Raw genomic sequence first — 14,425 nt, 5'->3', positions numbered from 1 at the left:
GAATCTCACTTTATAGAATATAATCTAATAATACAGATATTAGTAGAACTTTGTATATAAACTCACTATCAGTAAAATAAATAGAATTTTAAGTGCATTATAAATATACATGCTTAAATAAACCATAAAATAATTTTTACTAAGAAAATAATCACATTATTGATAGGAGTTTTATGGAAACTTTACAGAATTTTTTTTTTAAGTTGGCAGCATTGCACGTTTACCTGACAAGTGTGATATCAATAAAGTTTTTGACTAGAGAAAGGAAGGAAGGAAGGAAGGAAGATGGGAAGAAAGAGAGGGAGAGAGGAAGGAAAGGAAACAGGGAAAGAGAGATTTTCAAAGACAGTTGTCCTCTCAAAAATACTCAATTCAGGAGATCGCAGGTTTGACTTAATGATGAAAACAATGCTATTCATAATTTAAAAATACTCATTTATAGTTGTTTTAAGACTGTAGCACATACACAGAAAGATTGTAGCACATTTTTCACTGATTTTTTTTTAAGCTAGCTAAAAGTCTGCTACATTTGGCAGATCTCTTGAAATCATACTGGATTATAAAGTTTTGGGTAAAAATCAAAAAATTTTTAAAATATCAAAAGCAAAATTCAGATTAATCAGAAATTAGGGTCTGTTTTCCTATGTGGCTTATTAGCGTGATCAAAAGTAAATAAGTAAAATAAGAGTTCCAAAACTCTTATGATCACTAGTAAATAGTAATTATAATTTTTAAGGTGACTACATTTGAATCAATGCTCATGTGTTAGTGTTAGTACCAAAATATCACTCCAAAAACTCAACCTTGCAATTTGCTTCATATAGGTGGTGACAGGCACTATTAAGGATGTGTGTTTTCTCACATTACTAATGAAAAAAGCCTGATGAAGTAAGTGAATCTGAAGAAAACCCAGGAAATATTTTAGGTTAAATCTACACTCCTGGCACTCACTTGCTGCTTTTAATAGTCTATACATGATTGTCTTTTTCCATCCATATCCATGACCACATACTTCACTATATACTCCGTGCTCCATGAGGGCAGAGATCTGACCACACTACGTGCCAGTATCCTCAGGTCCTAGGACTCTGACTGACACATCACAGACAATTAACAGACACTTGTCAAATTAAAGTGTCTTGTCTCTCCAATGGCAAGGTTCAATATATGTCATTAAGGCTCAAATTCCTCAGTATTTCTAGGGAAGTACTGTAGAGATGCTTAAACTATTAATGAATTGGCCCAAGGGATAAAAGAAAAAAAATTTTCCCTCGCCTGAAAAACATAATGCCCTAAGAAAGGAAGACAATGAGTAGGTAATTTCAATTTACAGATTAATAAATGGTATGGTCATTTCTCTCTAAATTGAATGCACTTAGAATATAGTTTAAACTCCTTACCAAGGAGTCCTATGTGATCTGGTCTTTTTCATTCTCAACCTCATTTCTTATCATTCTCCCTCATGTTCACTGCATTCTAGCTACTCCAGCCTATTTTCCAAGCCCTGAATTTATCAACCTCACTCACATATTAAGGTCTTTGCAACTGCTGTTCCTCCTATTTAGAATAGCTTTTCCCCAGATCTTTGCAAGTACTTTTCTTTTCATGATTTAGGTCTCAGACAAGATTTGCTTTATATCTCTGTCTCAAGATTTCCTTGCTTACCCCCAGGAATTTTATCTTATACTATGTTTTATTTTCTTCACAGCACTTAGCAATATATGTTAAAATTATCTATTTGTTTAACTGCTCCCATTTTGTCTCTTCCTCTTAGACTGTAAGATCTTAAGAGGACAAACTGTTTTGTAGATAGCTATAGGAGGTAGTTCTACTGCCTTGAATTGAACTTGACACACGACAGGCATGAATTAATACTTGTTGAATCCGTGAATGATAGATGTAAGCATAGGGTGCTATAAAACCCTGAAAAGGAGCAGTCCTTTAAGAATGAGAAAAGAACAGAGCTAAGAGATAGGAAACACTTCCATGAGATATTGTTTGGGCTCCTGATTAAACCAGGCCTGAAGTCAGAATAATTTTTCTTTTTAATATGAGTGAGTACATTTCCTTTCTACTTGATCCAGTTGGGGTTGGGTTTTCTATTACTTGCAACTGAAAGAGTACTAACAAATATAATTGTCATTCAGTGAAACCACAAGCTGAAATCCTGGAAAGCTGATTGCAATTCTATTTAAATAAGAGTACTGTGACATTAAGAGTTACGCAGAATAAAATAATGTCGCCTCATGGAGTGGTAGGAAAGTGACCTCGTGAGGCAGTTGTTACATGTTGGACCGAATACTTTCTGGGTTTCATTCTTAAGCTTCTACACGCCTATAAATAAAATATCTGATACATTTTGTTAGATAAATGACACTTGAATACGTTGGGTTTTGAACTTATCTTCAGCTTAGAACGGTACATCTCTTTAATTTTTTTGACTCTTACATCAGCATCTAATTACTGTGTTTTCTTTCCACTCTCCATTTTGTAATGTTTATAAATACTGTAGAATGCTTTGTTCCCTCTAGAGAAGAAAAACCTATTGAAAAAATAAACTAATGAATATGTATTTATGCTATTTTCCATCAATCTAAATAGGACATTGATATTTGTTGTCATTTTAAAAACATATCTATACTTCGGTGCATCTCTGCGAGAGAGACCATTAAAATTCTTCCTGTTTATGAATAAGAAAGATGCGTAAACAGATATATATGATTAAATAAAAAGAGAATCAAATCTGAGGGCTAGAGGAGTCCTGCCTGGTTTCTTTTCTCAATTCTCCATTCAAACACTTCCAGCACATGTAGGGCCTAGAGGGATGGAAAGGGGTCAATAATCAGCTCAAATGAGGCACTGATCATTTCCTTAGGATAGAAAATAAAGCATTTGAGCTGATTTGAAGTACATTTTAAGAAGTTGAAATTATAAATGCTTTCCTCAAAAGAAAGGTAACTACAGACGTGTGCTTTTGCTTCCTCAGTCTCTGACAGAGTGATGACTGATCCTTTCTAACCATGATGCTCACTGACATTAAACTAGATCCTCCTCCTACACAGGGACATCCTTTCATATTGCTGTTTTTCCTCCCTATCTATATTATTTAGGTTCTAACTGCCTGGTTTTAAAATTAAAATGCCGTAATCTGAAGAAAACCCAGGAAATATTTTATGGTAAATCTTCTTTGGGCTGGATCTAGTTTAGAGGGCAACTTTCATTGAGAAAATGTGATTCTGTGGATCTTCCTGTGTCTGCACATGTGCAACATCCTCTTGCTTTCCCCATGGTTTGCATTATTAAAGAGCTTTGACATGGCTCATCAGAGCTGTCTGCTGTGTTCAAGACAGGTTCCTGTCAAAACAAACTCAGTATACTGGGGAACACAGGCTAGGCCAGTAGAATTCAGAGAACATTGCCTAAATCCTTCTATTTTGCCTTTAAAAAGAAAACACGCCATGATTATGACTGGTCTCTTTGTTTTATAATTTTTACTGTCTTTATCTTACAAATGTGGCCACCCCTCTTTTCCTGAGTCATAAGAATATGTCACCAAATGACCTGGTGATATATTCTTGGACATTTAATACCATTGTGTTCAGAAAGGCCTCTGTTTAAGTACCTAGCTGTTTGAGATTCTTGTCTACTGAATACAGATGAAAAGGAAAGGAGGAGGCTCATCACAGGGGTTCTGTTGATAACACTTCATTTAACATATTTCAGTTTAGCAACATGGGACCGCAAAAAGAAAACTATTTTATTTAAAATGACAGGGCCACTATGTTATATTCACTGTATATATGTCCCACCCAGGAAATGATGATAATGATAATGGGTACATTTCCAGTTTAACATTATGGGGTGATTCTGCTCAAATGAATTCACCTCTTGAGTATGACACATCTATATCACACCTCGAAGGCTCACAAAATGGTTATTTCACAGATATTGACATACCGGAGGGGGGGGGTATTCAACAGCTATTCAATAAAGCACAAAGCAGATGTACAGAGCAAGGTATCGGGGAGATTCTAGCATTTAATTGGTATGCCAGACAGTGTTTAAAGCCTAAGAATAGAAAATGGGCAATTTGAATGTGGTTATAATTAGCTGAGGCTAACATCCCCCTCTGTACTGAAGTTTTAAGATAAATAAAATCTGTAAAAAGTACCAAGTCCAACAGTTTCACAATGGATCAGTGATTTTATTTGATGCTACATTTGTAGAGGAATGGTAGTTCCTCTCTTATTAATAACTATTTAAGTACTCTGGATTATTTAGAGATACCACACTCAGAGGCCAATTCCAGCCCAGTGTAGCTAAGAATGATTATTTGTGATCTTGACCTGAAAAGGTCTAAGAATAAGTCAAATACTAATATTCTAGGAACTTGTGCATATTGGAAACGACATCTCTAGCAACTACTACTACTACTCAAAATTTTTTGTGGCCACATAAAATGTGGAAGACGCTCAATGAAGTTATACTTACACTGAACAGTGCTTTTCAAACTTTTCATTATGGACATACTCCTAGTGAAGGCCTTAGCATTTCCTGGGTCATTTAAAACTTATAAAATCTCTTTGATTTCTTGTGCTTTATCTTTTAAAGAATGTCTTTATCATATAGTTTGTGTTGGTGGTAGTTCAACTTGATTGTGCTTACACTGCATGTGTACTTTTGTATTCAGCCCTTCCCCTCAATTGGCATTGCAGAACACTATCTCAAAGTTAGCAAAAAGCTTTATTTCCCAACTCTCCTGTTAGAACTAATTTTTAATTAAGATGAAACATGATTATCCTCTAATTTTTCATGCTTCCAACATAATGCTAAATAATCTTGTATGTGAACCACAGGCTGTGACTCATAGTATTAAGCTACAAAATTCTACCCTGCAGATGAGTGTGTACCGATGTAATGCTTATTTGATAGCATGGAACTACGTGATTGGTACCATTACAGCAAAAAATAGGTGCCCTAGTAAGAGTCATGGGCAAGTCTGACATTATTATCAGAAGCACCTGGTCGCCAAATCAGAAAAGATCTTCATTGCTACACTCGTGAAATATGATCTGATAACAATATAGTTCCACTTCTTGCTTCTGAACTCGAAGCAATATTTATAAGGATATTGCAGCTGAAAGAATCTGATTGTTGTGTCTGATCAGCTGGCTAGGGCTGTTTTTGGCTTGTTGGGAATATTTCTTTCCCTTGTCATAACTCCCAGGTGCTACTGCTGAGCAAATGGGAACATCGCTGCTAGAGTTATTTGAAAAGAACAAAAAGAATTGATTTGGACAATCTATGTGCCGCTGTCATTGATAGAGACACAACTGTGACCGAGAAGTATGACTAGGGTCAGAGCAAAAGTAAAAGAAAAGCACCTAGGAATACTCCCTTGTCATCAGCTTTTTAAACTAACTACTCTTGGTTGTTGGAGGCAATATACAAGTTTTCACCAAATGCCAAGAGACATTTAATAGTACTTACAAGTTGCTCTTATAATTTTTTCAAGAGGTGGCTACTTTCCCAATGGCAAATCACTTAAAATGTATAGTTCAGATGGTCAGCACATCTACGACATATGAGAATTCCTCGGTGACATGGGATTATAAATCTATTCCTTACCAACAGTTGTGTGAGTGGTGTCTGAAATTGAGGAAAACTGTTCTTCCTCCTAAGGTAACTATTTTAAGGCTGACCTTGATTCTATTATTTTCTTAAAGGAATAATTTATTCTTACAAAACAAATGTTATCAAGAGATTAGTTATATCACAAAGAAGGCTATCTAGGTTTTTAAAAGACTGCAACAAATAATTCAGGAAGTCATTTATAAATAAGGAAATACGTTGGTGGGAAATAGAAAGTCACTAATACATTAATCCATCCTGTGGCAAAACGCTAAACTATAAACAAATCAATTTACTTATTTATTTGTTTTTAATAAACAAATCAATTTAAACATTTGTTGAGGAATTTAAACAGATTCAGAGCAGCAATACTGTATATGAGATTTAAGGACCAATACAGCTAAACAATACCTTAACTAAACAATTTTCCTTAATATGAGAGTTAGTATTTCTAATGTTCCCTTTAGACAAGATCACTTATACACAAAAGTTCATGATTTCATACTTTCATTCAAAGTTATTTACCAATGTTCAGCAATAAACTAGCTGTGAGGACACACAGGAGCTACGATAATATCTCTGAAGAGCGAAATATATTTCTTTTTGTTGGTTAGTGAAAAGAATGGTCCTGGAGTAGAATCCAGAGGGGGAAAAACTAACTAATTTTTAAAGAGACAAGTGTACATGTATTAAAAAGGGTTTTATGTGACACCTGAGAAATTTTAAAAACCTGCTGATGACCTTAATATTCTAATCGTTGGCAAAACAGATTCTTGGCTTTTTCCTAATAAAATTAAGGCATTAAAAAAGAAAGAAAGAAAGATTAACCAATGACAATATGTTAGGTATTAATGAAAATAGTTCATAAGCAGTAAGTTCAAGGGCATATCACTCAACATGCAACGCTACCCATATTCTCCAATGCAGATTTTGAAGAGACCAGACTTCTTTTTGTGTCTTCATATTTACGGAACACAGCTCCTGTTTGCCGTTTTTAGAGGTTCATTGTAAACCCTCTAAAGGTTTCTTTATCATTTAATATTATAAATAATTATGTTCCTAGGCAGCAGTTCAAAGCTCAGTACAGCACTCGTACAACACCACAGGCAGGTCAGATGACCTTTCTCCAATTCTCCTCTCTCCAGTGCTGAGGACAGACAAAGTGATATGTCTGTCATACGCCATTACCATTAGAACAGAATCTTGTTCTTTTATTACAACTGAACTCCGCCAGATTTCTCAGCAGGAATGCTAAGTGAAATCAATGTCTTGGATTTCCAGGCTGAGCTTGGAGGTCACAGCCACTCTATCATTTCTCAGCATTATCCTTTCTCGTGCGTGCACACACTCCCCAAGCCTCCAACTGGCACACAGCAGATTGAAAACAGCATGTATCAGAGGACTCATGCTGTACAATTTTACAGTCTTTTGGCGCCCCCTCCTTTTGACTCCCCCCTTCCATTTTTTTGCAAATTGCAAATAAGTTTTGTTTGTGTCCTTCTCTAGAGTTGTGAGTCAAAGGCAAATGCACACCTAGGAAGAAGGGCAGGCAATAAAACCCAGAGAACATGGCTGATTTCTGACAGCTGCCAATAAGATCATTTTCCTTACATCATCACCTGGATGTGGCTGACAATTCCAGTGCTCCAAACAATAAATAGATCTTAAACGTGAACCATCAGTTTGGTTTACGCCAGGTAGGTATGCAGCCACACAAAGCCCACTGATAAAATAATTCTATTTTATAGTAAAATAGACACGAAAATTCACCAATAAAACACACAGAAAATACCCCAGGACACTAAGAATCGATTGTTTAAAAATATAACAACAAAGGATAGCTATTTCATAGAAGTCAAGTAGCTTTGTGAAGTGAAAATGTTTATAATGCCATGTATAAATGTCAGTTTCAGGCTACAAGGAGCTAAATTCATGTATTGAAATGGGTCCTCCTTATTTACTGTCTTTTTGGACATGTTCTTCATTAAAATGACAAGAGTAATATTTATTGGTCTATTTTTAATGTGCTAAACTTTACCGCTGAGCTAAAACACAAGCACATTTAAGACATCTTTTCTGACAATAAGAGGGGTTGTAGACAGTATGATAGTGGACACTGAGCAAAGGGACATATTTTTATTAAATTGTGTTACTACCTAAAAAGAGGCACTTTATTGTTGGTCAAACTTTTTATTCATTTTACCCAACTGCAAATGGGAAGAAACACAACACCTACAACTTTCTTAAACTTTACATGATAGAAAATTCATGAAGGCTAATTTTGAAAAAGTTACTGAATTTTAAAGACAAACTATAAAATATGCTTTAAAATCGTGTATAATCATAGGTATAGAAACATAATTCACTTCTTCACTAGTACCGAAAAATGGAGGTATATGAAACTATAGAAAATGGAAGAAGATTCCCACTGAGGTAGAAAACCTGTCTGCTCTGCACTTAGTCTGTAGGGTTCTATGACCTAGAGCCATAGAACTCATAAAGCAGGGTGCCAGTCTTGGCAAAGCGAACCTGCAAACACTTGGGCATTTGCCATAGTTAACTAAGAAAAGTATCACTGTGGCAACTGCTCAGTAAACCTTTGAATGGATGAATGAATGAATGAATGAATGAATGAATAGACTTATAAATAGCTGATTGACATCAAAAGCTTCATGATTATTTGAGTAATTTGGGGAGAAGATACTAATGATAAGAAGTTATTCGAGAGGTAAGGAAAAAATCCCATTAGTTACTTACAAGTAAAGTATATACTCTAAAATCATAAAATGAAATGTCCTAATGCAAAGCATCATTATGAAACATGATGTGAAATCACTTTCATAAATCAAGGTTAAAAAAAAAAACAGAGAATAATACCTCACAGAATTATTTGTGTATGACAGTGACTAATGCTGCTACAGCTATTTACTTTACTCAAAATTAGCCTGTACGTGCAATACATTACATGTGGGTCCATGAAGACCCCAAAATATCATTGCTTTAAAACCAAATTTTATTTAACAAATGTTATAATTATTACCAAGTTTTAAAAACTATGTTCTACTGTGATAATAAAGAAAAGCAGACCAGATCTTTGGTGTACACTAAGCACAGAACATGTGAGGTCCATTACACAGCTGAAATCGATCTTAAAAAGTGAGTTTGTACATTTCATAATATCCCAGCAGTGGGGACAATAATTTGAACTACATATTTGCACATATTCCTGGTGAATCACGGTCTAAGTTCTTTGTCCAGGTTAGGTTGTACTTTCAAATGTATTTACCTCTTAATAACACGGAAAAGGCCTCAAGAGTTTTGGGGAGATGGATGCTGGAGTATACTCTCCCAAATGATCTCTTCTCTTTCCCAATTCACCCTCTGAATTAATACATTAACTGTGTAATGCATCTGTCAGGGGACAGAGCAGGGTTAAAAATAAATTCTTGGGAGTTTTTTTCTCTTTCAATACTTTTTAAATTTTTTTTCTCTGTGCATTCCTTTCAACTGTTGAGACTACTATTATCCTGTTACTCTTTAGATATTTCCAGTACAGCATTTGGGAAAGGGAGAACAGAAATAATTTTCTAGGTAATTCAGAAAAAGATAAGACATTGTTACTTTGGGGATAAATTAACTGTGTCAGTTTTCTACTTAATATTTTCTAATAGAAAATATGTGTTGACATTTCCCTGAGTAATCTCAGGGAAAAATACTTTATGGTTACTCTTCTGCCCTCTTTCACAGAGAGTTTAATATATTCATATATCATCATTTAAGATCTGAAGATCTTACAAACACAAAAACATTTCAAATTAAAATTTTTCTGCTTTTCTCTTCTAAGATGAAGAACAAATTATTTGAATCCTCTCCCTGCCAATCCCTTTCCATGTTCTCTCAAGAAATGTTTCCTTGGGGTGCTTGGGTAGCTCAGTCCGTTAAGCGGTCGACTCTTGATTTCAGCTCAGATCATGATCTCAGGGTCCTGGGATTGAGCCCAGTGTAGGGCTCCATGATCAGCGGGGAGTCTGCCTGAGGATTCTCTCTCTCTCCCTCTGCCCCTCCCCCTGTTCATGCTCTTTCTCTCTCTAAAATAAATAAATAAATCTTTAAAGCCCAGAGAGTCCGTCTTCATTAAAAAAAAAAAAAAAAGCTTCCTTAGTTCCCAAAATAAAACTATTTCTAAATAGTCTTACTTCTAACACTATTATTATCTTCGTATCTTTCATGAAAATCTCATTGGATGAATATCTAAACTTATATCCATACTGCACTTCATTATAACAGTTACTGATATGCCATGGATGTACTTATATATATATATATATATATATATATATATATATATTTTAAGATTTTATTTATTTATTTGAGAGAGAATGAGATAGAGAGAGAGAGAGCATGAGAGGGGGGAGGGTCAGAGGGAGAAGCAGACTCCCTGCTGAGCAAGGAGCCCGATGCGGGACTTGATCCTGGGACTCCAGGATCATGACCTGAGCCGAAGGCAGTCGCTTAACCAACTGAGCCACCCAGGCGCCCTGTACTCATATATTTTAAGGTGTATTTCAGTTGCCCCTTTTCTGGGAAACCCCTCCCAGGATCTCTCATTGAAGGTAACATCTTTGTCCCAATAACTTCCACTGCACTTACCTGTAACTCTGTAAGACTTTGTATCATAGAATATGGGTATCTATTTTATAAGACTGTAGGCTACCTGAGTATAACATATCTATCTAAATCTTTGTATCACACACATTTCCTACTATAGCTATCCATGCATGCTTGTTGAATAAATGAATGGCTAAATGTATGTGTGTTATTGATCCTAATTAATCCCACTAGACTCTTATCTCCTTGAAGACCCAGAGGTTAACCCAGTTGCCGGCACATAACAGACATTCAATAGATGTCATTGAATGAAAAGGAAAACTCTAAATGGCAAAACATGTAGCTTTGTCAAAAGGGTACCTTGCTTTTGGGCGGTGGGCTGTTTGTGCTCTTGTCCGTGTGAATGCTGGTAGGAGATACAGCAGCACCGAGGTTGCCTTGGGGTATGCCTGGGAGCTTTCCTCCTGGAGACACCTGCATTGCAGCTAGCTGGGCAGCATATAACTGCTACAGAAGAAAAGGGCAGAGAGAGACAGAGAGAAAAAAGACCATCAGTAATAAAATAAATGCACCTCTCAAAGTATCTCTATTCAGATGTGGTAGTTTTCCTGTGGGTGTTCTTGTTTACTGCTCTGGAACATTTCAAGAAAGAAGTTGTCACCTCAACTTTCATGACTTCATTCTCTGGAGAGAAATGACAGACACCACATATGAAGGATTTCAGCTTCAGGATGTCCAGAGACTCAAAACAAATAACAGTCATTCATATTTACTCTTTCCCAATGTCTAGGGAAGACAAGTACATCATATTATTTGGTCAAGACCTCTTTTTGCTCTATTTTAAAAAGTACACAGTGTGTTACAAAAGAATGCAACTTCATATGCAAAGTAATTTTCTTAGTATCCATATTGGTTTAAGTTTAGTACACCTCCTTTTTTTGACTTGTTGCAATGGGCACCTGTAACAATTTTTTTTTTCTAATCATTAGTTGTATAGAAATACTTAAAAGCCATTGAGGGGGAATGAAAGGAGAGTATTTGAAGAACATTATCTGGTCAGTCTACCTACATTGAAAAAATTAACTGGATGTTTGCCAGAAGTCCACTTTACGTCATGATATATAAACACAGACAAACCTGAAATTATCTTGAGGATTAGGGTTTTAAGAATACTGTCTGAAACATGCACTCTTCCACTAAGCCACCACATAGTAATTCTTATTAAATAACCAGTAAAAAATTCTTCAACAAATAAATTTAATAATAAAAGAAAATTTCACTTTGATAATAATTGTCATATGATATGGTATCTTAAACAAAGAGGTTGCTTTAGATTCAAATGTTTAAATTAATTCTCTTTTCATCTCCATTTAGCTGTTTGCGAAAATTTTAAGATCTGGATAGAAAAGACATTAACAGGTGTGTGTGTGTGTATCCACACACACACACATTTGTGCATGTATGTGTGTGTATGCAAGTTATAACTTCTGTAATAAAAAGACTGATACTAAAGAAAAAAGCTCTCAAAGGAAAGTACTGTGACATAGCTTATCTTGATTTTTCTCTGAAAGAAATTTCAAAGGATAAAACTGCTCAGGATAAGCCAGAGACCCTGATAAGTGGGGTCTCTTTAGAAATGAAATATTGAAAACTAAATGCAGGCATATATTTACATGAAAATACACATACACTGTTCACAGTTTCCACATACTATGGTCTAAATGAATCAGATCATTAAAATTATTGATAAAATTATGGGTTTTATGACAACTAACAAAAGATATATTCCAGATGAAGAAACACCAGAGGAGTATATTTGTACTATCAATAATGAGTGTTACTTCTCCCCAAGTTTGTGTGTGTGTGTGTGCACATTGGAATAATTATATTCTTTATTTTAGTGAGAAAGAAAAATTAGATTTAATTCATAAGTCTTAGATTGCATAAATTAGAGTAAAGGGATATGATGTCAAATACAATGACTGGGAGTTTATCACTTTTTTAAAGTATCAGAATTGATCCATTTCCCACACTTGTGTTAAAAACCTTTGCATTATTTTCTACAATTCAAAAAAGTAGTATTTTTTTATCCTCATCCTAAACCGTTTATGAAGTTACTGAGAAAATAACTAATATCCAAGATACACTTTGCAAATTAAAATTTTGTCCAGTAAAATACATGTACTGAATTACATATACTGAATTAAAAGTATTTTAAAAATAGGCTATATAGCTATATTATACATTATAAATTTCATGTTGTATTATATACTATATCCTTGTCTTTAAAAATTATTTCAATGGGTATTATTCCTAGAAGCTAACAATCCATTAGTGGTTTAGTATATACTAAATATAAGATTGCTTCATAATTACTAAAGATTGACATAAGATATTTTAATATCTGTAGGTAAAAAGAAAAATGTGAACAAAATAATTATTCAAAATTTTAATTTGATTATTAAAGAATTATTTCATAATTTGAAAAAATATTGACTATTTGTGTTATTTAGATAATTAAATAGATGGACCAATCACTCATAAAAGGTGATTCAATGCTTAAATATCAATCTCTATAGACAGACCCACAACTTCCAAAGAAGTATAAGAACTACTATTGAAAATACAAGCATAAACATACTCTGAAACACTTTATTGAATGTAAAGGTTGCAGATGGCATCCACTTGGAATAAAAAATGTCATACAGGGGCGCCTGGGTGGCTCAGTTGGTTAAGCGACTGCCTTCGGCTCAGGTCGTGATCCTGGAGTCCCGGGATCGAGTCCCACATCGGGCTCCCTGCTCGGCGGGGAGTCTGCTTCTCCCTCTGACCCTCCCCCCTCTCATGCTCTCTCTCTCTCATTCTCTCTCTCTCAAATAAATAAATAAAATCTTTAAAAAAAAAATGTCATACACATTCTTTCCTCATTCAAATAAATGCATTATTTTTATCTTTTTAATTATGAAATTAAGGTTTATCTTAATTAAACTGTCCTAAGGGATACTTTTGAGTAGAAAAAAATAAATTTGTAAAATAGAAGGACTCATTTAAATATTTTTACAAGAACAGTATGCTATCATCCACTTTGCTGCTACTTTTAAAGACTATAGAGATTTAAAGTAATTTATGATGAAAATGTCACAAGCGTATTAGTCCATCAGAATATGGTTAACATTGGGTAGCTCTTCATTACTCTTATCTCCCATATCCCATTCCTCATATTTGGCTTTCTCCTGCTTCACCAAGGTTTAGAAGTAGGAAATAGCTATTTCTAATACATTTTATTTTGTGTGAAATATATGTGTTCCTTAAATTTACATTATATTACAGAAGCCTTAAAAAGGTCTCAAATCTTAGAGAATCTAACACACTTCAAATCTACACAGGTAAAATAAACGAGAAATTTTAATACTTCTGGTTCCTAATTTGAGCTAATTCGCAAGTTAAAAGGAAATTTCAGTAGTTTTAAAGAAGCTGACCGTGTTTCTCATAGCTGGCTACTACGTAAGGGTGGGCAACTTACCAAAAAGAAAAAAAAATGTTGCTGGGACTCATTTTAACACAACCTTTTAAAAAATTAAGTTCATTTATCTATGCATGTGCGTGCTGATTAATGTGTGTGTGCTGACTAATTTTAAAAACAAGGGAATCAAGGGATGATGGATATTTTATTTAACTTATTACATGCTCTTGAAGCAAAATAAAGAATAACAATACTTACTTGTATTGAGTGAGTTCTACAATCACAGAACCACTGGTTGACCTTGTTGAGAGGGAAGGGTCATGGAATGTAGTGGCAATTGGAAGGCCACTGGAAGTAAAAAGCACCCTGTGAACTATAGAACTCACTTCCATATGATAGACACACCTATAATTATGTGTGTATCTGCATCTTAACTATACAAATTTTTTAAACAAAAATCTGGCTAACATTTTCCTTTAAAAGATTGTGGATAGGGGCGCCTGGGTGACTCAGTCATTAAGCGTCTGCCTTCAGCTCAGGTCATGATCCCAGGGTCCTGGGATCGAGCCCTGCATCGGGCTCCCTGCTCAGGGGGAAGCCTTCTTCTCCCTCTTCCACTCCCCTGGCTTGTGTTCCCTCTCTCGCTGGGTCTCTCTCTGTCAAATAAATAAATAAATAAATCTTTAAAAAAAAAAAAAGTTTGTGGATAAACTCAGAGTTAAA

At 34.9% G+C, this 14,425-nt stretch overlaps 1 protein-coding gene across 5 annotated transcripts in view; it reads right to left on the bottom strand.

Annotated features, from left to right (window-relative positions):
* The window catches only part of SOX5 (SRY-box transcription factor 5), a 1,007,739-nt gene that overhangs the window by 57,310 nt on the left and 936,004 nt on the right, over nucleotides 1-14,425 (bottom strand). For all 5 annotated transcript variants that reach the window (XM_035028072.1, XM_035028070.1, XM_035028073.1 and 2 more), the window contains one exon: nucleotides 10,600-10,746. In XM_035028072.1, the coding sequence (XP_034883963.1) occupies nucleotides 10,600-10,746 (147 nt within the window). The remainder of the gene's footprint in view (nucleotides 1-10,599; nucleotides 10,747-14,425) is intronic.

Source organism: Mirounga leonina, unplaced genomic scaffold (assembly GCF_011800145.1).
Source record: "Mirounga leonina isolate KUSES-001 unplaced genomic scaffold, KU_Mleo_1.0 Mir_201, whole genome shotgun sequence".
In the NCBI taxonomy this organism is placed as follows: Eukaryota; Metazoa; Chordata; class Mammalia; order Carnivora; family Phocidae; genus Mirounga; species Mirounga leonina.
Note: the sequence above shows the minus strand (reverse complement) of the source record. Positions and strands in the feature narration are given on the sequence as shown.